The sequence below is a fragment of the Ambystoma mexicanum genome, chromosome 11 (genome assembly GCF_040938575.1).
Source record: "Ambystoma mexicanum isolate Mex_15411 chromosome 11, UKY_AmexF1_1, whole genome shotgun sequence".
Classification (NCBI taxonomy): Eukaryota; Metazoa; Chordata; class Amphibia; order Caudata; family Ambystomatidae; genus Ambystoma; species Ambystoma mexicanum.
The window spans coordinates 941,415,563-941,439,928 of record NC_090934.1 but is presented as its reverse complement, the minus strand read 5'-3'; the positions used below and the strand labels follow the sequence as shown (position 1 = coordinate 941,439,928).

The 24,366-nt window shown below is 45.8% G+C and overlaps 1 protein-coding gene across 3 annotated transcripts in view; it reads right to left on the bottom strand.

Annotated features, from left to right (window-relative positions):
* PGGHG (protein-glucosylgalactosylhydroxylysine glucosidase) overlaps nucleotides 1–24,366 on the bottom strand; it is a 394,441-nt gene that overhangs the window by 26,392 nt on the left and 343,683 nt on the right. For all 3 annotated transcript variants that reach the window (XM_069624088.1, XM_069624089.1, XM_069624090.1), the window contains exons 7-11: nucleotides 21,320–21,431; nucleotides 17,578–17,650; nucleotides 2,550–2,686; nucleotides 1,774–1,907; nucleotides 1,561–1,656 (exon numbers count right to left, since the gene is read on the bottom strand). In XM_069624088.1, coding sequence (XP_069480189.1) covers nucleotides 1,561–1,656; nucleotides 1,774–1,907; nucleotides 2,550–2,686; nucleotides 17,578–17,650; nucleotides 21,320–21,431 — 552 coding nt within the window. The remainder of the gene's footprint in view (nucleotides 1–1,560; nucleotides 1,657–1,773; nucleotides 1,908–2,549; nucleotides 2,687–17,577; nucleotides 17,651–21,319; nucleotides 21,432–24,366) is intronic.

Below are 24,366 nucleotides of genomic sequence, written 5' to 3'. Positions count from 1 at the left end.
CAGGACAGCATTGGGCCCCTGCGCTTCCCGATGCAGGAGGGCGCGGGTGGACCCTGCACAGCCAGGCCATGCCGATCTACAGCTTCTCATCAAGCGTGAGAAGGCGCGCGGAAGAGGCAAGAGCAGAGCTGTTGCTCACAGCACACACAGGTGAAGCGGTGCAAGATAATACATAGGCTCACGTCCTAGCTTAAACAAGGGGTGCAGGTAGGCAAACAATTTAGGGTACAGGAACGGCCTGCTACATCACACATGATAATGGCGCCGGCTCACACCTTGCTCGAAGAAGAAGAGGTCACTCTTAAAAGCCAAGAGCCCAGCTCAGGCTTTCAGACCCCTGATATTGGGCAACGCCGCCGGGCTGCCCCAGCTGAGGCCTGGCAACCGCTGCTCCATGGCAGCAGGCCCAGGAGAGGGGCAGCAGCCCTCCCCACGGCTCAGTCCCCTCTCCCAGCATCAAAGGAGACATGCAGTCGCCGCGCTACAAAGCGCAGGAAGGGTGGGATGTGAAAGAACACCTCACCCTTTCACAATAACAAATGAGTGCTAAGCACCCAAGGGAAGCAAGGGTAGCCTACCAAGGGAATAACAAAGAGGGCCCCTCCAGGGGCACAGACAGTCGGCTGCAAGGCTGGCCTGGGAGCTGGGTCCACGGCCCCCACAGATGCACAACAGGGACCCAGGGGCAGCCCTGGGTCCTATACAAGGGCGCCTTTCCGCCCAGAAAACTCCAAACTGTGGACCCTGCACGGGGACCCAAACAGCTAGGAAGTTCGCTGTGCACTCAGCGTCTTGCTCTTTCTTTTTCTTTTCCGCAAACCCTCCCTCCCCAGAAAAAGGCAGAAGAACTACAGAAGGAAAGACAGGACACTGTACGGTGGCCACAAACAAGTTGTGGGACAAAGAAGGCGGCACGGGCCAGAAGGAGTAACCGCAGGACCCGGTGCCCAAAAGTGCTATGTTATTACGATCTGCGATATTTGTTTATGTTCCATAACCATATCTGTAACTTCAGGGGTTGGGGCAAGGGCCACAAGACATGACAAACAAATGTAAGGTTGCCTGTATATGGGTCCAGCAGTTAAATTGTGCTTGGTTGCCAGGAATGAAAAGGCCTTAACAAAAAGGAAAGGGAGGTAAAGGGAGGAACGAAGGATGGAGGAAAAGGGAGGAAGAAAGGAGGGAGGAAGAAAGGAGGGAGAGGGAGGAAGAAAGGAGGGAAAGGGAGGAAGGAAGAAGAGGAAAGAAGATAGGATGGAAGGGAGGAATGAAGGAAGAAAGGAAGGAAGGAAGAAAGGAAGGGAAGGAAGGGAAGGAAATGAAGGGGAGGAAGGAAGGAAGGAAGGAAGGAAGGAAGGAAGGAAGGAAGGAAGGAAGGAAGGAAGGAAGGAAGGAAGGAAGGAAGGAAGGAAGGAAGGAAGGAAGGAAGGAAGGAAGGAAGCTACACAATGGTGGCATAGCACAGCAATGGACTTAGACACGCGGCACCAGGGAGCTCTATCGCGCAGCACTGCTGAATTTCACGTGCAAAATGGCAAGAATGGACTTCATATTTCCCACCTTGAAAGGTTCTGAGATGTTGGCAAAACATTTTTGCAGTTGGCTTTGCGCCCTCTGGATCTCCTTCAGCTCCAACCAGCCAACGGCGAACATGCTCTGCAGCGGAAGAGAGGAAATTCAATATGAGGAGACAATGCTTGCGCAATTACTGTAAAGCCATTGTACTGTAATCCGAGTCAGGATTAATGGCATGCAAAGGTCTGACTTTCTTACCCAAGTCATTGCTGGCCCCTCGGGGTCTGTCACGGGCTCGTAGAGTTCCAGGTCATTCTTGCGCACCTCTGGGCTCATGGGATACGTGAGCGGGAATCCCAGCAAGACAACATCGGCCTGTTTCACACTTTCACCTGGGCAGCAGAAAGATGACATGGCCGACGTTACCTACGCAGAATGTGAGGAGACACACAAGCCCCACGTCCTTGCCCAGCATCAGAAATCGAAGGGTTCTCTCTGCATGAGGGCTAACAACGCTCTGGCCCCAATAACAGTGCTCCACAAGGGCATGTTACGCGAAGATCTCGGTTCAAGGCTCGCAGCTGCAGATTTTCGAAATTACACACCGAAGGCTCCAGGTCATGAGATAATAGTCTACAGGACAAGGGCACCATTGGGGAGCATTGTGGCTTTGGGCCATCTAAATAGGAACCTGTACACATGATAGTAAAAGGACATCAAAGAGACTGAGAGGAAGAAAATGGCAGCCACTACCAAGCTTCAAGATGGCTGCCACAGACGTTTGATCTGCTGCTGGCCTTCTGCACCTTACTCTTCTTAGGCGGCAAGAGGTAAAGGGGTCTAGGGGCAATTGAGTGTTGCTAGTCAAGCCTTGTTCAGACGGGGGTGCCACCTCCAGCTCTATACTATCTCCCTTAGTTTATCATGCACCAGGGTCATGTGACTGGATGTTAACTAGGCCACACTGATAGCGTTTGATCTCTCATAGGTGGCACGATCCAAGACATGTTACCTGGGCATGTTTCATCTCTCACCTGCTTCATACCCATCAAACTCAGGGTGGTAATTCCTGTCTGGATCTAGTGGTATTTTGATTTTCTTTGCCACTTCCTTCCATTCGTCGGGCACAGGAAATTGCAGCCGAGCAGCCAAATCAATAGCAAAGTTTAGGCTGAAAGAAAAGAAGAAAAAGTAAGTACTGGTGGCCTGAACCTTCAGCAAGACACACACAGCCCTGAAAGGAGGACACAGCCTTTGCAGCAATACTCAATAAAAGATCACCCTTTTCAAAACACTTTTCAATCCGGACAAGCTATCCTTCAATAAAGGTGATAAAGAGTCGCTGCAGGCCGCCATAGCAGGCAATTATGGAATGGATATTAATTTGTTTTGTTTCATTTTTGAAGCCTTTATTCGACAATAAGTCATTAGGCGACATAAAACAATTTACAAAAGTCACAATCCATACAAACGGATTATTAAAATCACTTGGGGCAAATTGATCCTAACATTTCATCATTATAAAAAAAAACAATCATAATATTAAAGATTATCGACAATGAGCATCAACAAATTATTAAAGGCATAATGGCAACATAAGCCTTACCAGTAGCCAAGAGTGGCGACAGGTGCGTGATAAATGGAGGACGGGAGCTACAGCTGTTCCAAGTTTAAAGATCAACCTCTCAAAAAAGAGAATGATAATGGTTGTTTACCCATTCACGCATGCAATAAATGTTATGTTTGGAAGACACAACATCCTACACATTATAGAATGAATGGACATCGCTGGTTACACATTACAGATATGCAACATGAAGAGGATGAGATCCAGTGGTTTGCTTTGGAGAAGGTAGTAGGAGACTATCGTGAAATCACAATACACCTTAAAATCTAATTGAGAGAACAATTGCGGATATATAATTTAGGCTCACATACAGATGGCGTAAATGAGTGCAAAGAATGGCCCTTATGTGGTATCATATTGCAACACTATGATCTTGATTACATATTGGCTATATGCAGCATCATAGTGCTCCAATGTTTGGATCTTATTGCATTGGTTCTAGTACAATTTGTTAGATTGTAGGAATGTAGTGGAGGCCCGTTTATATGAACTTTTGACTGCAGTACTTTGGTACTGTGACTTTCGCTTGGTCTTTTCTTTTTTTTATTATTAAGTTTATTGAATTTTATAGAAAACATACAAGCAACAAACTTATCAGCATTGTAATCGTAGAACTCATTGCATAGAATCCACACCCCATATCCATCCCCAACCTTCACAGAATCTAAAAAGCAAAACAGGCCAACTTATTATCACATGTCATCCAAAAACCCACCCCACATATCATCAAACAATTTCAACTTTTTGTTCCTGCGAAGGATAACCTTCTCAATTCTGGCCACTTGCCTCAAGTCCTCCACCCATTCTGAACAGGTCGGTCTCTCATCACATTTCCATTTTCTCAAAACATTTTTTTCACAGAATTTGTAGCCCTAAAAAACCAGCATTTCTGTGGATAAGTGAGATCTTCCACTTTATCATCCTCACCCAAGATGATAGTGTTATAATCAAAATCCTCTTGCAGTAATAGAACCTCATTAATCTTTTCAGTGACACTCCTCCAAAATGTCCTCAGTTCATAACAGTCCCAGATCAAGTGTTCAAAGGAGCCGACATCATGCTTACACCTCCAACAGGACTCTGAGTCAATCATCCCTCTCGCATAAAGTCTCTGGGGAGTCCAAAACACTCTATTAAGAATTTTGATTTGGCGGCATTGTTCTCCAAGATTAATGGATATCAGAGTTACGTTTTTACAAAGAAACCTCCACCTCTCCACAGTCATATCAGAGCCAAGGACCTCAGACCACTTAGTTAACAACCCCTCTGCTGGCGTGCACTGTTGGCTCAGAATTCTATATACTTTGGACGCCATACCACCTAATGTCTTATATTCAGGTAGCCATAACTGCCAACCACCGCCATCAACAGTTCTCTGGTTCCGCAGCAAACCTCTCAATTTTCTGTATTCACCCACTGTACAGTCTCTGAGATCTTTAATTTGTGAAAGTCTTCTATAGCTGATCCATTTGCCGTCTTCCATCAGATCACTCAACCATAGTACACCACTCAGGAGCCAGTTCAACCACAATAGGGGCCTCCCATTCAGCAAAATACCTGGATTCAACTAGATAGGGAAGTAATCATTATCACATACCTTACGCTTACTTTTCTTCCATAGTTCCCTCCAACAAGTTCTCAGGAATCTTGTCGGCGGAAATGAGCGATAACCAGATCCATCCACCGTGGACAGTATGGCCCTAGGCGGCAACGGAGAAGAACTACTTGATTCCGCCAGCGTCCAAACATCCTCCGAATCTTCAATAAATGGAACCAGATGCCTGGCTCCAAAGGCCAAATGATAATTCTCAAAGTCAGGAACCCCCAAACCTCCACAGTCTTGGGGCAGCTGCAATTTCCACAAGCTGAGGCGTGGCTGTTTGTTCTCCCAGAGAAAAGACTGGATTAAACTCTCAATTTTCCGCCAATGGCCCTTCTTTACGTCCAGGGAAAGCACACTGAGCACATAGTTGATTCGCGGTGTTGATGTCATTTTGATGGCATTCACTCTCCCCCAGAGACTCAATTTAAGTGCATTCCATCTCTTCAGGTCCACCTCCAAAGATTGAATCACATGTGTAATATTGACATCCATTATTTTCGAGACATCATTCGTTAGCCAAATCCCAAGGTATCTCATCTTATTCGGACACCACTTAAAGGGAAAGCCCTGCATCTTCAAAACAGTGCAAGTGGTTGATGCCGGCAGCGCTTCCGACTTGGTCCAATTGATCTTGTATCCAGAAACCTTGTTGAACACATCGATCAACTCCATCAGCACAGGAATGGAGCTCTCCACATTCTGAACCACCACCAGCATGTCATCCACATACAACCAAACTTTCTGGGAGGCTGCACCAAAGCGTACGCCCTCAATTCTATCCTCTTCTCTTATCCTCACAGCCAGCAATTCCATGGCGATCACAAACAGAATTGGCGACAGTGGACAGCCTTGCCTCGTCCCTCTCCCAAGTTCAAAAATGCCGAGTCCATGCCATTAGTCCGAACACAAGCAGTCGGCCGGGAATACAGCAGTCTTATCCATCCGATCATGGTATCTCCAAAACCAAAGCCTTTCAATGTACTTAAAAGATATGTCCATTCAATACGGTCGAAAGCTTTCTCAGCATCCAAGGACAATGTCACCACATCATTATGGTGTTCTTTGCTTTCATACAGTGTCAGCAACAATCTTCTCACATTTTCTGAAACATGTCTGCCTTTTACAAATCCAGATTGGCCTACATCTATGATATCCATCAGCACATTCTCAATCCTCAAAGCTAATGCCTTGGCGAAAATCTTGTTGTCCGTGTTCAATAAACTGATCGGCCTATAGCTGCCAGTTTTCACTGGTGATCGTCCCTCCTTCAGAAAAACGGAGATTGAAGCATGTCTTGTTGAACTTGGAAGGCACCCATTCCTCAAAGAGGCGCGCAGCATCTCTAGCATCAAAGCAAACACCTCTTCTGGGAAAATTTTGAAAAGTTCAGCTGGTAGCCCATCCGGGCCTGGACAGTTCCCAGAATTCAGCACATAAGCAGCCAACCTGAGATCCTCCACGTTCAAATCTCTTTCCATACACTCCAAGGATTCCAAACTCACTTTCTTCAGATGGCAGTCATCAATGAATTGACCAATTGTACGCTCAGATAAGTTGATCTCTGAAGAGTACAGGGTTTTATAATACGACAGAAATGCTGCATTAATCTCCACAGGATCAAAAGTCACCAACCCATCCTGTCTTTCCACTGCATTGACAGATCTGCCACTGTCCATAACCCTCAACCGATGTGCCAGAAGTCGATCACATTTTTCTCCTTTTTCATAGTAGTTGCTTTTGGTTCTAAAAAGCAACCATTCAGCCTTCGAAGAATACAAATCTTCCAATCGTCTCCTTTTCTGCTTCAATATTTTAATAGTCTCATCTGAAAAGTTTTGCATATTATTTCTCTCAAGATCCTGAATGTCCACAATAAGCTTTTTCACTTCTGCATCTCTCATTTTTTTTCTTTTTGCTGGACAAACCAATCAACAATCCCCGCATATATGATTTGAAGGCTTCCCACACAAACTCCACCCGGACTTCACCAGTCCAATTCACAGATATAAAGAATCTCGCTTCTTGAACAATTTTGTCCACAATTTCATCGTCGTCCAAGAGGGAGACATTCATCCGCCAGGTGTTAGACCTAGGAACCGGGAAGGTCAATCGTTAGTCTATGGAGATTGGAGCATGGTCCGAAACAAGTAGTGATCCGATGTTACCCCTTTGGAATGATTGTGTACAGAGGCCAGAGGTCATAAAGAGGTCAATTCTCGAATAAGCATTATGCCTTGCAGAGAAGAAAGTATATTGTCTCGTAGAAGGGTTTTGCAATCTCCAAACATCTGTGAGGTTCCATTCATCAATTAGTCTCTTTAATGCTGTTCTTTTCAGAGCGTTGGCATTGTCCACACCCCCCACACTTTTATCAAGTCCAGGTTCTAAAACCACATTGAAGTCCCCTCCCAAAATCACATTAATCGCATTTACATTCTGCAACATTTGCGTTAAAGCTACAAAAAAACTACCATCACCCCCATTCGGAGCATATATATTGCAGAAACAATACTGAGCATCCTGAATATGTGCAGTGACACATACTATCCTTCCATCCCCATCCTTCACACACTTCACCCCAGTGATCTGGAGATTCTTCCTAAAAAGAATACACACACCCCTAGAACCAGTAGTGAACGATGAACCATACACATCACCAACCCACTCCTTTTTCCACTTATCTATATCCACATGTAACAAATGAGTCTCCTGAAGCATCGCGACATCCACCCCCATCTCCCCTAGTTTACTCAAAATCACCTTCCTCTTGACAGCACAATGTGCACCATTCACATTCCAAGATACCACTCTGAAATTCCTCTGATAAGTGTAAGACATTGCTAGATCCCGTTTCCCAATCCTTGCAATGAATTCACAAGACACAATACTACCTAAACCTATAGTCAAGTAAAGAAATAAAATAAAAAATAAAAAAAACACACTCCTGGGCTTGAACCACCCAACCATCCAGAACATCCCTTCCAGCTACACGCTGAAAGGGACTACCCCCCTCCCTCCCTTAGGTCAGCCTATAGAAAGCCCATAAAGGGTGTCACAGACCACATTTGGTCAAATTCAAATGAAGTTGAAAATACAATTTGGTCTAAACGAATTCCCACAACTCTCCAGCAAATGAAAGCACAAATAAAAGCATTCCTGAATAGATGCAACATCCGCTACTCAAAAACGCTAAATACCACACCATGTGTCAATCACATGCCTAGACAAAACCTGAATTCTCTTATTATAACCATCAACGAATCACACTAATCCACCTACCGTCACAACCATCAGTGTAAACATCACAAATCCCAACTACTGCGGGCATGCTGAGCAATTGAGCGTGAATCATCACTAGAAAGTGTGAGCAAGTGTACAGAGAGTTGCAAAATACCTGTGTCCCTGCACCCTACCAAATGAGATTAGAAGCCAGATACAGCATTAAACTTTTCCATGGCATTCACACACCAATCCATGACTATCCCGGTGGCCTTACCACTCACCTTGCCAAGCATAAAAATCAGAATCTCCGGTATTTCCTGGACACTACATTCCCCCATGTGACTTCCATGGCACAAAACTGCAACCCCCACCGTGTTAATCCAAATGTACTGTATAACTGGGCACTCCAGATATAACGTGTTGGCACATCACTCATTGCGCTTTGAGAATGCAATCAAACCCTCTCCAACGTAAGCATTACTGCAAAAAAAAACCTCATAAAAAATTCTGTCTGTGATTTGGTAAGTAGACAGAGGTGCACAATCATATCTTAACCATAGGCCTCGTCAGTGTTCACATTAGATGACAGCACTATTACATTCTCACAGCTGATTTTGTTACTGCACGAAAGGAAACGTACCCATGCAAAGTAAAAGGTGTAGACTACAGTGGAACCCCAGGTACCCAATAGTGACAACTCTCACCTTCTTTATGCAGTGATGGTAATGGCATACAGTTGGCTTCGTTATTACAGTACAAGTACATGTCAAATATACCCCACTCAGCATGTCAGGGGTGTGCAACCAGGACAAGAACAACTGTTACATATGCAGGGGATTAGCATTGGGCAGCATACTCGCAAACGTGGCATTCCTTCATCTAATTCTGGCTATGGAAACACATTACAATGCGATCAACGTACCACAGCAGTCCGGGATAAAGCCGTGCAAAGAGCATTCCCCTCCCCTCAGTCACAACACATGCACCCCAGCCTCTACACCCACTGTGCCCCCCAAACACCTGAGCATGCAGCAAGGCGCATTGCCCGGAACACGTGTGCTACGGCCCCAAAGGAGAACGCGCCACTACGCCTTACCTCAAATGTGCGTCAACAGTGGCCGGTCACCCGCATCCACCAATCCAACACACCACTGCCGGCAAGACTCCGAAGGGTGTCGCACGGCCGACATTTCCGGACAGCACGACACCTCCCGCACTCCGTCCAAACAAAAACAAGCACCATCACCTATAAAGAATCTATAGAGCGCGTACTGCCGTAGAGTAAAGCACCCATTATCCGAGCCCACATCAAGCCTACGCTCGAGCGAAAAACCGTTACAGCATATTTGAAACATTAATAACGCTCTGATACCTAAACAAACCAATTCCCATCTAACAAATTCAGGAAAAAATGAATCAATAAAGAAAAGTAACCTTACATCTTCACAGCTTCATACATCATGCATCACATCAATCTGCAATACTATTATCCAAGTTTAAGCCCCCAGCCCTCAGCCACTTTTCAGCTTCAGCTGGATCCTCTGTGGTTTTGACACCTGATCCAAAAAATATCTTCAGTGTCGCTGGTTTCACCAGCAGAGTTTTAATCCCCTTTTCTTGTGCCAAAGCTTTTGCACTTTTGAACGCCTTCCTCATTTCCACTATTTCCTTAGGGAAATCTGGATAGATCGCCAATTGATCTCCATTTAGCAGAAGTTTTCCTTTTTCTCTCGCAGCCTTTAAAATCCTTTCCTTTGCACTCACTCTGGACATCACCATGATGATCTGTCTTGGTTTTCCGGCCTGGACCAGCTTACCAGCTCTAAAGGAGTAATCCATGTCCATTTCTTTTAGGATGTTGTTACCCAAAGTTGCCTCCAGTACTCCTCTGACTCTGTGATCGAGGTTTTTGTCCAAAGCAGAGTCTTCACTCACACCCAGCAAGCGCAAGTTCAAGTTCCTTTGATCAGCCTCCAACATCAGGTTCCTCCTCTTCAAATCAGAAACTTCATATCTCAACTCCTTGTAGGCCCTATAACTCCCTGCAACCTCCGTGGCCAAGGTTGTATTTTCTGCTTCCACTTTGGTGACTCTATTCTCCAGGTGACCGACTTGAGAGGACAATTCACTGAGGGTAAACTTCATTTCCTTCACATCCTGGGCAATCTGGAGAAGCAGTGCATACATGTCACCATTCTCTGAACTCTCACCCATCTTCTCCCCTTGTTTAGCTTTTTTGGAGTTGGGGTTGTCAGGGATCTCAATCTTCTTCTTTGATATCAGCGCAGGATTCATTTTTCTCAATTTCCAGTATTATTATTATCCATAGGCTGGGAGGGAGCAGGAGCAGTTGGTTTAAGCTGCTGCCTTGTTCACCAACATTCCAGAATCTCCCCGCTTGGTCTTTTCTTAACTGTGTTTATCTTTATGTTTATTGATTTCTATTGCGCACCTGGTGCCCAAAGGCTTATGGGCGCATACAGACAAAGAAACAAACAATACAAACAATTTTTAGTACAAGAACAAAAAAAGAGCAGCGGGGAAGTGTCAACAATACAGTACAGAGCAATCAGCAGAAAAACCCAACGTCGGAAGGCCAGCAGAAACCAAAGTGAATGATCATATAATCAAATTACAACAAGTGGATCCCCTAGGCATATATTTGCACAGTGTTAGGAAGGCGGGTAAGGAACTGGACCCACACCCCACCAGGACGCAGTCTTTATTGTCATGTGTATTCCAGTCTCTCAGATCCATCCTACGGAGGATTTTAAGATCTGATAGCCTGACCACCCCTGGTGGTCGAGTCTCACGCTGAGTTCACATTGAAACAACTGCTGTCTCATATTATGACATAATACGCCATCTGTTTGGCGTTTTCTGTGCAAGAATGCGGTTTTGATCCTTAGGATTCATGTGACTTTTCTCTGCGCATGGCCTGGCCGGTTTAACAATGGTAAAGACCCATCGTCAGTTCTGAATGAATTGCTTAATAAGGACATACATTGTTATTTGTGGTGAGTTTCATCATATTTTAAACACACAAACAATAATTGGCCATAAATTGCACAAATGAAAGCTCATTGGCTTCAAACTGGATTGTTCTAAATATATATCTTACAGATGCTGTTCCTAAACTAAGAAATGTACAGTGCGGTTAATTTAGTTTTTGGTGTTTCGAACAGATGGACACGATTCAATGTAAAGCTTCGACTTGGTTGTGAGGTAAGATTAAACTCCATCATTTTCTGCTAGTGCGTCTATTAGATAATGTTACATATAGTTGGTGTATTGCCTGTCCAAATACACATCTAATTGGTTATTGATATGTAATAAATATTTTGTAAATAATTAGGTAAACTTGTCAGGTTGTTTAATAGTGGTTCTGTATATGTTTACTATCATCCCTGAAGAAGACGAGGCCTTTAAATATCTGGTTATTCATCGAAACCAGTGCTCACTCGTTGGCAGTAACTTCTTCTCAGTACCGGGCAAGATTCCTTTTTTAACAACTACTTGGCAGTTACTCTTTTTCAAAATAATGGCCTGTATATATAGCTATGGATGATACAACGTAAAGCAAAAATTGGATAGCGAATAGTGCCAGGATGTACTTTTGAACTAAAATGATTATGTTCTGGTATCTGAAATTGGACTAGATTTATTAGATACATCTATAACTGCTAGACGTATTGTTGATTTTTCAAATTTACATCATAGCCCAAAACTGTTTGCGTTGTTTGGTCTTTGACTTTTATAATTGCTTCATCTGTTTTGCATGTTTGCACCAGCACTTTAGTGATTTTTTGCACTGTTTTGTGTAACTGATATGTAACAATTAATGTGCCAATGGATCTACAATTAAATTTAGTATTTTAACTCTTCTTTAAGTACGTTATTATATTATTTATGTTTTAATGAGCCACGCTGACAAGCTCTTAAATGATGAATTTGAGAAATGAATAAAGCTTTTGTTTATGAATTAATAACATGAAGAGTTTTTTGTCAACATAGATCAACCAATCGCGACTTTTCAATTTGCACTATTATTATGGACTTAAAGTTCAGCTCTGGTATGTAGAACATTATACAAATAATGCAACAGGAAGTCACAATCTAAGGCAAAAAAGGTAAATAGGGACATTTCAGCTATGTAAATTATGATAAGACAGGCACTCGCGTGGAGAATGGTGACATTAATTACAAAAATACCCAATAATGCCTAATAATTGATGGAAGACCCTGAGTGACCCTTTTCAGCTCTGGCACTACAACAGTAAACGTCCTATTCACTAAGGCTGATATTAAAAGAGAATTTCTTAAAGGGCATGGGAGCAACCTTGACACTCTCCCCACTTCTCTGTTTGCATTGAAGAAACCTGGCTTCTGTATTCTTCTGGACCGCTCTGCATACTCCAGATAACCACACTACTCAACTAGATGACCGCATTTCTATTGGCGGTGGCCTTCCCATTATCTCGCACTCCATCTGAAGCATTCCAGGCCATCAGTTCCTACTGAAGCATTCCAGGCCATCCGTTCCTACTGAAGCATTCCAGGCCATCAGTTCCTACTGAAGCATTCCAGGCCATCAGTTCCTACTGAAGCATTCCAGGCCATCCGTTCCTACTGAAGCATTCCAGGCCATCCGTTCCTACTGAAGCATTCCAGGCCATCAGTTCCATCTGAAGCATTCCAGGCCATCAGTTCCATCTGAAGTATTCCAGGCCATCAGTTCCTACTGAAGCATTCCAGGCCATCCGTTCCTACTGAAGCATTCCAGGCCATCAGTTCCTACTGAAGCATTCCAGGCCATCAGTTCCTTGAGCGCTGAAATTCACATCATTTCTATGTGTCTGGTCCTAGTCTCCCACCCTCCTAGCATCGACTCCTCGTTTGTTGATGACATTAGAGACGCTTGGTCGTCTCTCGCCCTTGCTTCCAACCACCTTGTAGTTCTAGGCGATTTAAACCTGTGGGTGGAGTGCCAGAAACTTCTTGCTGTGGATTTCCTGGTTGGCAATCTGTCCACTTTCAACATGAGTTAATTGGTACTTGACTCAATCATATTGGGAGGCGGACATTGACACTTATAGTCTTGATCTTGTCCCTGTTTTCTTTCCCCAGCTTCACTTGTGGACTGACGATGCTGCTAGTCCTTTTTCTATTTCCTTCCTGATCACCCAGAGGCTTAGTCGGCCCTCTTCTTTTTCTTTTGTGATACATCCCAAGAAGTCCTTAGACCATGAACACCTTCACTTTGTTCTTCTGGCCCTGCCCATCCCTGGTCTATCTGAACCTGAGCTTGGACCCTCTGACTACAACTTCCGGCTCTGCTTAGCTTTAGACTTTACTATTCCTCTAAAAATAAAGTGGCTGTGGGCACCACCCCCCCCTCGCCCTTAATGGTTTTCACCCAAAGTCACTGTTTTTAAGACCATGACGAGTGTTGCTGGGTATCATTAGCTTCTCCCCTATTCCTTATATCACAAAAAAAGGCATTATTTGTGCAAAACGTTCCTTTTATTCCTCTTGTATCGACTGCATGTATCCCCCCAAAAGAGCTTTCCATCATTTTTAAGGAACCTTCTTTCCTTCTGTTTCCAGCGCCTCTGTTATCCCCCCATTTCAGTTCAGCAATCCCTCTCCCTCTGCCTTCCAAGCACTACCCCCTGCCTTCCCTTCTTGTCCCTCCCACCTCATCTGCCTCACCTAACTCCCCTGTTTTTGAAGTCTTCCTTCCTACCTTTGTGTGTGATTTTCTCACCCATCTTTCGAAACTTAGATCTGGGCTTCCTGAATTGCAGTCCCTTTAAATTTCTGAAATACTGCCCGGACATTATATAGTCTCTTCTGCTTCTGGTCCTTCACTCCTCACTTGATCTGGAAATCACCCCTTCCTTCTTAAAGACCGCTGTTTTCACTCCTTTACTGGAAAACCCCTTGCTTGTCCCCTTGGTCAATGTTAACTATCACCCTATTTTACTCTTTCCTGCTCCTACTAAGATTAATGGGTCTGCAGCCACTTCCCAGCTTCCTGTTCCTCTTCATCATTTTCGGGCTGTTTCCCTTCCTGCAAAGGTTACCGAGATTGCCCCCTAACCTGCCTCGCAGTAGGCTGGTCATAGACATCAGCGGTGCCAAGTGGCAAAACCACAGGTGAAAACATGAAAGGAAGAAGAAAAGGGAAGCAGGGAGCCAATTTGGAACACCAAGAGATGTGTGAAAGTGTTGCAGGAGGATAGGGTGGTCGACAGCGTTGGGGGCCACAGAGAGGTCAAACGTGACCAGGCCCATGACTTCGCTAATGTCTAGGACCAATCAAATATCATGCAAAGGAAAGGTTCCGCACTTTCTCTTGCTCTTTTCAATCCCTATGTCCATCCACTGGCATGCTTGCACTACTCACTGCCACACACCTCAGACTCACACTACAGTGCCGCCGGTCAGGCCCCTCGGCACCTCATGCCCGTCTCACCCTAACCTCTGTATTGCAAGTCTACCACCACCTCCCGGACAATGGCCTTAGACCCAGGGCCGGTGTGAGGATTTGTGCCTCCCTAGGCAAAAGAACATTTTGCGCCCCCATAATCTGACCACTGCAATTCCTGCCCCAAATGAGCCCCACATCCTCGGATGCATGCAGTGCCTCTCGTGTGGTGTGAAGGACCCCTTTCAAGCTGCCTTTACATGATAAGGCATGGCCAGAGCAGTGCAGGTTCTCTTCTCACACAGTTGGTGCAGCAGGCAGGTCTTTGAGAACAGAGACAGCATTGACAGTTGCCACCTAATATTCCAAGACTCCAATGGAACAGGCCCACAAGGGGGCGCAGTGCTGCAAGGTTCCCCTCACACACAGAACAGGTACAGTAAATGGTTCTGGGGAATTCTTAAAGCATTGTAGATTGAAGGATAGGATTGTTCACAAATTAGCACAAGTGAGTGCAGCAAGCTAGCACAAACCAGCCAATGGGTGTTAGGTGGGGAGGTTCTCCAAAGAAATATGTTAAAATAATGGGTTGAAATGGTGCTTTTTACCACACACAGTTCAGAAAAGGTTTGTAAAAAGTAATCGAATTTGTAATCGGTTCTTTAGGGGGGCACATGAAATACTCCAGTAGATGCCACGTTGCCAACTTAACACAGGAACATTTTGTAACACATTATCATGCTGCCTGGGGCCAAAGACAGCCACAAGGCTCTGTCACAATGTACGGCAGCTTTGGCACTGACACATTGTCATTCTCCTTGTTCCAACAAATATCATGAAGTCCATCTTAAACATATCTGCCGCACTTGTGTGCTAGTTTAGTGTGCCCAAAGAACATTAGGTCTCCTCTCACAACAATGTATACCAGCTCTAGACCCTCTATCATATTGATAGTGCTCAAAGAATATCACAACGCCTGCCACAGCTATATTTGCCAACCCTGCACCCGCCATGCTGCTCGTGCCCAAGGAATATCATGAGGGCTGTACAAGGATATGGACCGGCACTGACCCTATTGCGCTGACTGTGCCTATGCAAGGACATTGTGAGGCTTATGTCCATATATTCCAGTATTTCCTATGTAAAACACACTTTCAGGCTGCAGTTTGCCCCCCCCCCCCTTGGTTGAATGATGCTCTCGGTCTGCGTTCTGTATCGTGTCACTCTCACTATCCCATGATTGCTGCATTGCTTCCAAGATATCCTCTCCCACGCTGCCTTGCAAGCACATGCACCGGGCACATACTTGCAAGCACATACATTCATTCATTTTCAGGAGGGATTCAGCCCCAGGACTGTCCCACTGCCATTTGTGGCAGAGATTCATGCAACCGATTGATCGGAACACGTTTTCTTCATAACACCACGTTACTATTATGCAGACGCAACTTTGCATAAGATGTGCCAGACTTAAGATGCATCTCTACCGAATTCTATTTGTTGATCACCAATTGATTGACGGCAGTTTATTTAATTACGGTCTATCTACCAAACCTATAGGAGAAGGGCCTTGAAAACGACCCAGGTCGAAAGGTTCCATGTAATAATGTCGCCACAAAAATCTCGCCATGCAAAAATATTGCCGAAAAATAGCCGTTTTTTTGTGGCGACATTATTGCATGGAACATGCGGGGGACACCCTCATAACCCCCAAACGTATTTATTTTTTTTTACATTTTTTTTTTTTGCCCCTGTCCCCATATATATGGTCACCCTAAATAATATTGCCACGACATTTTCCCGGCGACCATATATATGGCGATATTATTACCTGATAACGGTCGAAACACGTGTCGGCTGACCATTGCTGGAATAAATTGAAATTTTGTGATCATCTATTTGGAATATTTTAATGTAATTCAATTTTGAGCTTATTTGTGAAGCCTTAATAAGGCAGTGCGCAAGTCACCATTATTCAACCCAATTTTTCACTACATTCAATCATACTCTCTCTCTCTCTCTCTCTCTCTTTCTCTCTTCTTTCTTCTTTCTTGCAGTGCCAACACTTTGACCCCTCTTCAGTTTCACCTTCCCCGTGGGCACTGAGCTGGCGCAGTAAGGAAATGGCTTTGTTTACAAAACTCCTCGGACACCTGCAAGGCTCCGCTCTTCGCGGCACCCCTAGGCGAGTGCTTACCTCACCTGCAGTGGTTGTGCCGGCCCTGACACCATCTCTCTTCATTCTGTCTAGTGACGCTATTGAAGTCACTGACTGTGGCTACTGCATGTCTCCCCTCTCACCCACAACCCCCCAACCCCCATGAACTCCGCCCATACACTAATCTCTCAATATTTCATCACATGATTGCACCCTGAGAGGAACCCAGCCATGTCAGTATTTGCACTAATCACTTCACTGTATTATTATTATTATTTTTTTTTAATTTGTATAGCGCACATACAGCCCAAAGGCATTGAGGCGCTGTTACTTGTGGCAGGCTTAGTTACAGAAGAAATGCAGACATACTAGTGGAATAGGTGTCGGGGCATGTGAGTACAATCATCCAGATACATACATTATGACAATCCTAAGCATGTGGAAGGTAGCAGTTATTGGTCAGTCTTTGGATGGGTCTTAAGTGAAGAGGAGAGTGTTTACAGCTTTGCAGAATGCTAGGTGGGAGACTTCTCCTCGCAAGGGTGGTGGTAGGGCGTTCCATTGTAGAGCTGATAGCTGTATATCCAATGTTTTCAATTGTAGGAAATGGATGTTTGTTTCTCTTGCTCCTTATACATAGTGATGACTGTCATGACTGTCTCCTATTCCTATATAACAGGTCACACCACCCTAAGCCTTGCTTGCACAATGCTATGAAACACTTCGAAGCGTGGGCCAGACTCTATAAAACAGCATAAATAAAACATTGAATATGTGTATTATAATGATTATAACAATGCAACCACTAAGGAAGGGTATGTAGGTTGTCATCGCACACCTCAGAAGAGGCGCGCCAGATGGCCACGTCCATTTCATATATGTAGCATGAATTTCTAATAAGTCGCGGCATCCGGTGGGTAGCCGTGCTACCAGCACCGTTTATTTCTTTTTCATTTTTTCAAGGACATACGCACAGGGGGCAGGTTTATGCATAGGTGGTTGGTAAATCTCCACGCCTTTACCTGATCTGCGCAATGGCGTTGGTGTAGACAGAGTTATCAACTTCATAATGGTACTCATCAGGGGGCATCACACCTGGCAGAGAAGAAGAAGAAGCAAAATAATTACTCGGGTCAACCCTGCAGGACAGGAAGTACAGCGGGAACCTGCTTCTTCTGGATGCAAGCGTTCAAAGCCCAGGGTATGATGTCTAATTAAGGAAAAGACATTTCAGCTTAAAAGTGTTCTCTTGAACAGAGCAAATGAGTTTTGGGAGAAAAGAGTCAAGAGATAGCGCTACCCTGGGGCCTGGGTTTCATCAATGTGCACTGAGGAAAATTGTATGTATATGCACTGGTGGACATTGGCCCTCATCAAATGTTTTCCAGTATCCCGCCGGTGACTAGAAACTACCCTTACCATCTCTGCCACCTGATATCCAGGCATTAACAGGATATTACGGGCGGCGGAGAGCCGATAAGTTCCCATTCCCAGGAGTCTCATAGGACTCCATGGGAGGGGGATTGCCTGAATCACCGGCACTGGTATTACCCATAATTTAGGCATTTCTGAATCTACGGGCAGGTTAAGTGTGCCGGGAGATCTGTGGTCCCCACCGGCAAACTTGAAGTGTGCCGGTCTGGAAAAAGGCCAGACCGTCACACTTGTAGTGAGGCCCATTGTATAGTTAAGGTCGAGGTACAGTTTTGGATATTGGATGATTATGGTGAAAGTGCACTGGTGGAGACCTTATGTGGCTATGCAATGTTGGACTATTGTTGGGTGTGGATGCAATGGGGACATGCTATAGTTGGGTGAAAAGTGCACTGGTGAAGCTTCTGGAGCGAAGGGTGCACTGACTGAGTGCCTTCTTTCCTCCATACTGGTCCCTTGCTCAAATCCAAGCCACACTACACTGTGACAAATACAGACACCTCCATCAATGGCTGAACTCTTTAAAATCTGCAAGGAACTCGCCAATCCTACCACAGTTTCCTCTCCCCTGCCAGGCCTTATGCTCGCCATTGGCTTCCCACTTTTCCTCCAGAACTCTTGACACCCTGTCCTCTCTGTCACCTGCTCCCTCTTCCCACACCCCTCTTCCTTCCACCTCTTCGGACTCCCCTCTCCCCCTCATACTATCCTCTCTCTGCCATTGCACCAGATGAGATCTCTAGAGTTGTTCACCCTATGAGTCTCCTCTAATCAGGTGCTTCCCTGCTTCTCCAGAACCATCAAGGACACCATCGACATTCTCGCCCATGCCTTGATTGACCTCTGAAACCACTCTTATCACATGCTCTTTCCCTCAACCTCTCAAGCACTCCCCTGTGCACCATCTCCTAAAAAAGCCATCTGCTGACCCCTCTTGTCCGTCTAACTATCGACCTACCTCTATCACCCCTTTCTTGGGCAAACTCATGGAGAAGCCGGTCATCCCCCAACTGTCTCTCCACAGCAAAAGGACTGGCTGCCTCTATGACCACCAGGCACGGAAACCACTCTCCTGAATACCTACTCTCTAATCTGGACTCAAACTCTCCATCTGTGCTGATCCTCCACAATCTGTCCTCTGCCTTTGACACTGTCAACCACTCCATCCTCATAAACCATCTCTGTGATACCCTAGGCATCATGGACAGGGCACTGGCATGGCTGATCTCTTTCCTCTCTAACAGACCCTCCCCAGTTCAAATGGGTCAGTTTCTGTCCTCCACCTCACTCTCTACTTGTGGCATCCCCCAGGGCTCTATCCTATCGCCATGGTTCTTCAAGATCTACCTGGCTCCATTGGCCCACACCTGATCTCCACCTACTTTCCTCACTTCCAGTGTTACGCAGATGACAAACAACTCTCTTTCCGGCTGCCTTCCCCTAACTCCTCCTCCTCCTCCTCTTCCTGCCCTATACCTGAGCACCTGACTGCTAATCAGGCATGGTGCTCTGCCAATGATCTCTGCCTCAATACCAGCAAGACTGACATCCTTCTCATTGGGACGCCTGCTCACAGCTCCCCCTCACTCTCTGGCCAGACTCCTTGGATCCCCTCCCCTCATACATTTTTGAGGTACAAAACATTGGGATCTTCTTTGACTCCTCTCTCTCCTTCCCTCCACAAATCACAGTCCTTTCCAAGAAGTCCAACTATCAGTTCCATCTCCTTAGGGGTATTTTACCTTTCCTCAGCTTCCCCCAGAAGCACAATGCCCGCATAGCCCCGGTTCTCTCTAAACTTGATTACTGCAACAGCCTCTTCCTCAACCTGCCTCTTTCCTCCCTTCGCTCCCTCCAACTAATCCAGAATAGGGCTGCAAGACTTATCCTTGGCATCAGGCCCAGGGGCTGCATCTCTCCAGCCCTAATATCTCTCCATTGGCTCCCGGTGACTGCAAGGATCAAATTCAATACTCTGCATCATCCACAAGGCTGTCTGTGTCCTGGGATTTCTCTACATCCAGCTTTCCATCCCTAAATATTGCTCAGACAGAATCCTTCAGCCCTCTGGCTCCACCTCTCTGCAGGTCAGATGTTTCTACAAGCAGAGAGTTGGAGGTAGATTCCTCTCCTCGTTTGGCGCCTCCCTCTGGAACAGCCTCCCTCTCCCAATCAGATGAGCTGGATATCCTAAAGTTCTGGAATCTTCTCAAGACATTCCTTTACCTCTGCCTTCCACCAACCCCTCCCTTGCTAAACTCTCCACCTGCCACTGCAACTGGGGCCTGGTCCCTTTCTGAGTCATACAGGGACCAGACCAACCATTACCAGTCCTTCCCAGCATACTTCATCAAATCACTTGCACTTGCCCTTGGGCTCCCTTTCCCGGACTATTCCTACCCAGTCCACCTGCTCACTGAACTTTGCCTCCCCTGCCCCTGTCCCTCCCCGGGCACTTATGAAGCATTTGCACAGCAGGGTTGTCAAAGGCCGATATAACCGTATATTTTTCTTGCTGCTGTTTTTCATATGATATCCGATGTTCCCCCTCCCCCTTCTTGTCTTGTGGTGCCTGGAAACACTGGTGTATATGCGCCATATACATGTTCAATAAATGAAAAAGAAATTGTTTTTATCTCACAACCAACCCACGTACCCAACTCCCAATCCATACACACACTGCCATGAGCTCCCTTCTGGGTAATCGTGATCAGGACTATCTTTGTGTGGGTGATTTAGATAGCCTTGCACTCCTGGGAGCTTGCAAGATTGCTTTGGCCATCATTGGCGTTGTGTACTGTCTTTTGCCACTAGGTACTCTGCTGATCACCCCATGCTAGCACCCCACCACCATCACCCCACCACTTGCAGCAGTGGTTCTAGTGACTACTTACATGCTCATTGTTTCCCTGGGTTGGCCATCATGTGCCATCGAGCACCTCGACTGTGGCCCAAAACATGACTACACCAACAGCAGCACACCTTTGATTTGATCATTTTGTTGCGTGCTTCCTGCCTTGAGACTAAAGCAAGATATATGGTGCATAGCGTGGTGTGTGCACATCCTATCTACCGGGACATGCAAGAGCTGGCAGCCACACCCCTCTCGAAATACCCAGAGTTTATATAGACTTGGCACCCAATCCTGATATCATTCAGTATGAATCAGTTATCAGACCAATTTAGGCATCAGTTGTGTCAAAACCCTACAGCAAAGTGAGTACCAATAGGGAGAGGGAATGGCGCGATGCCAGAAAACAGGCTGAATTCTTCGAGTACAATGAAAGGGCACATCCCTTACCTGGAGCCCTGAAATCTCGCCTGCATTACCTTTCATATGGTAACACTGCTCCTCTTCATTCCACTGCACTCTGCTGCACCAGTATGTAGCAATAGCACTCACAAGGTCCCAGCCGCCATCTTTGCTGAAGATGTCAAGGTCCTGCAGACGCCATATTTAAAAGGGAAGAATGGGAAAAGATTAACTCTCTCTGACCACTCTCTCTCTCTGGTCACCCAACATTACCTCCTGACACACACATGCAAATGTGTGCACCCCCTATCTCATCTTCCTATTCACCCTCCACTGATCTGCCCTCTCTAGGGACCCTTTTTCCACTGGGCGCCCACTCGTTCACTTCTCCATCGCAGTGCCCTCTCCAGTTGCACTCAGCCCCCTTCATCTATCCCCTAGAGGAAGATGAAGCCTGACTCCGTGGCATCACACTTGGACCAAATCAAGTCCGCCCTCCAAGCCCTCTCTACTTGCTTGGCCACTCCTTTGAACTAGCTTTTGCCAAATTCAATGACACACTTGCCACCTCCTTTGACTATCTCTATTATGCTCGCTCATCAACCTCTCCTCTGTCCTCCCACAAACAAGGATCACCCCACTGCAGTTACACCAATGACGTACGAATGACTCCCCATTGCCCTCACTGCTTATAGCGATTCTCTCCCTGCTCTCACTACTGCCCTTGAGTCTACCAGATCATCTTACAATACTTACCTTATATGATCTCTCCACTCATACCGCCACAAAATGTCCATGATCCTACAGGCTCTGCTCTACCCCTCAAAAAAACACTTCCTGTCCTCCCTCTCCTCTAATGGCTTTGCAGTCTAAATTCCTTTCAAATCACACAAAGATACACAACATCTTATCAGCTCTACTGTCTTTCCCACCTACTCCCTCTGTCTGTTCGACCTTATCACCATCCCGTTTCTCCCTCACTCCCCCACTCAGCTCTTACCTATCCCCTGCTCTGGTAGCCCATCCTGGGCTCCTATCAACCCATCTGCCCTCTTCGTCACAATTAAAGTATTTGCACCCGTCATGTCGTCTCACCTCGCCCATCTCTTCAACCTCAACCTATCCACAGGAATTTCCCTACCTGCCACAAAATAGTTCTCATCATCCACATAATAAAGAAGCCCACTGCAGACTCTAGCAATTCCTCCTACAGACCCATCCCTTTCTTGCCCCACCACTCAAAAGTCCTCAAACGAGTGGTCTTTAATTACATTGTTATCTACCTTGAGAACCACTCCTTATGTGGCCCCTTCCTATCAGGATTCTGGAGCACAGAATCCACCAAATAAAAGAACCTACCCACATCTCTAACTGTCTAATCACTGCTCATCACTCTCACCTCCCTTCCATTCGAATCCTACTTGAACTCTCCCAGCCTTGGACACTGTGGTTCACCCCTCCCTCTGCCAAAAGCTCTGCTTCCTTGGTGTTTAACTGGGTGGCCTCTTATCTCTCTGACCACTCCTTCTCCATATCATGGAACTCAAACACCTACTCACTCTCAGACCCTGGCCCTTCCAGTGGGTGTCCTCCAAGGATCTGTCCTTGGTCCACTCTTATTCACACTCTACCACACCTTACTGGACAGACTTATTGCCTTCTATGGCATTAACTATTGCCCCGTTACTGATGACACTCAGTTCCTCTTCTCCTTCCCCTCCTTTGCCACTGAAATCTCTCAGAAAGGTGGATGCTCCCTCACAGACACCCATTAGATCACAATCATACCCGCCTCCGATGCAGAACCCCCTCTGCCATGACCTACCTCCTTCCCTCCAGACACTCTCACTCCTTTACCCTCCTCTACCCAAGGTTCTTCCACAGCGGCCCCACACTCCAACAATTAATGATGGCTACTGACACAGCTGCAAGAGTTTACCTTCTCAATATCAGAAAAATCCTCCCCACCTGATCAATCCCATGGCCAAAAGGCTCAGCCTGTTGACCAAAAAGGTTCTTCTCCCCATGGGTGTCATTTTAAGGGAGGTCAAGGGTGTTCCCGCCCCCACCCCACCCAACCTTTGTGGCACACCATTTTGTCCCACTCATTTGGCATGGCCCCCTTTCATTTAGATGTCATGTCTCAGCCAACATTTTCATCAAAGTTACTGCACTGCTTCTCCCACCACTGATTCAAGCTGTGTGGTAGTTTTGAACACTGCACACTGCCAAAAGAATGGTGGCAGCTGTGGCAGCTTTATGGGAGTTGTTATTGGCCCTGCAAAATGTGCCCCTCAAAAAACATACACTTTTAATTGCAATATTTCATAGCATGTTTTTATTAGAGAAAGGTGACTGGTGAATTTCGTTTTTACTTTGGTCTGTTGAACATTAATGATTTGCTATTTTAGTGTAAAGAATCGCTCTGGCTTGCTATCATTTAATAGAAAGTATTACATTCATCCACATAGTATCTCACACGTGTCATATGTCACTGTATTTTATGTCATAATGGGGCATGACAGGTCATGTCATAGCTCATGAAAAGGTATGTTATGGCGTGATGACATGTTACATCATATGTCATGGCATGTCATGTTATGCCATGTCATGCTATATTTCATGCAACAGTATACCATGCCATTATAAGTCATGTCATCTTACAAAAGGCAATGTCAAATGACAATAAGTCATCTGAGTTCATAGTTTGACATGCTATAATGCAATGCTATCTATTGTCTGGTTCTAGGTCTTTTGAAAGGCTCTTTTGAAAGTCTGCAGTTTAATTGTGCACTTTTAGTTGTCCTGAATTCGACCAGATTTTCGTTTTGTTATGTGGAATTCCCCATGTCCCCTACCCCACATGTGCCCCCATTCCTCACCTCTCTACTCCCCTCTGCTCAGAATGTGGGCTTTACCTCATGGTATTGCCTGCGTTCTGAGTCCCACTCAGTAGTGGGGGGCTACCATTTTCCCTGCCAAGCAACAGGTAAGGGAGCCTGCATGCCCTTCCACCCCAAAATTCAATTTTCCTTGCCCATTCCCCCCACATCAACCCCTACCCCGCTTACCTGCATCCGTCTCATCCCTCGCTGTCAACAAGGACACTCAGCATTCAGGCACA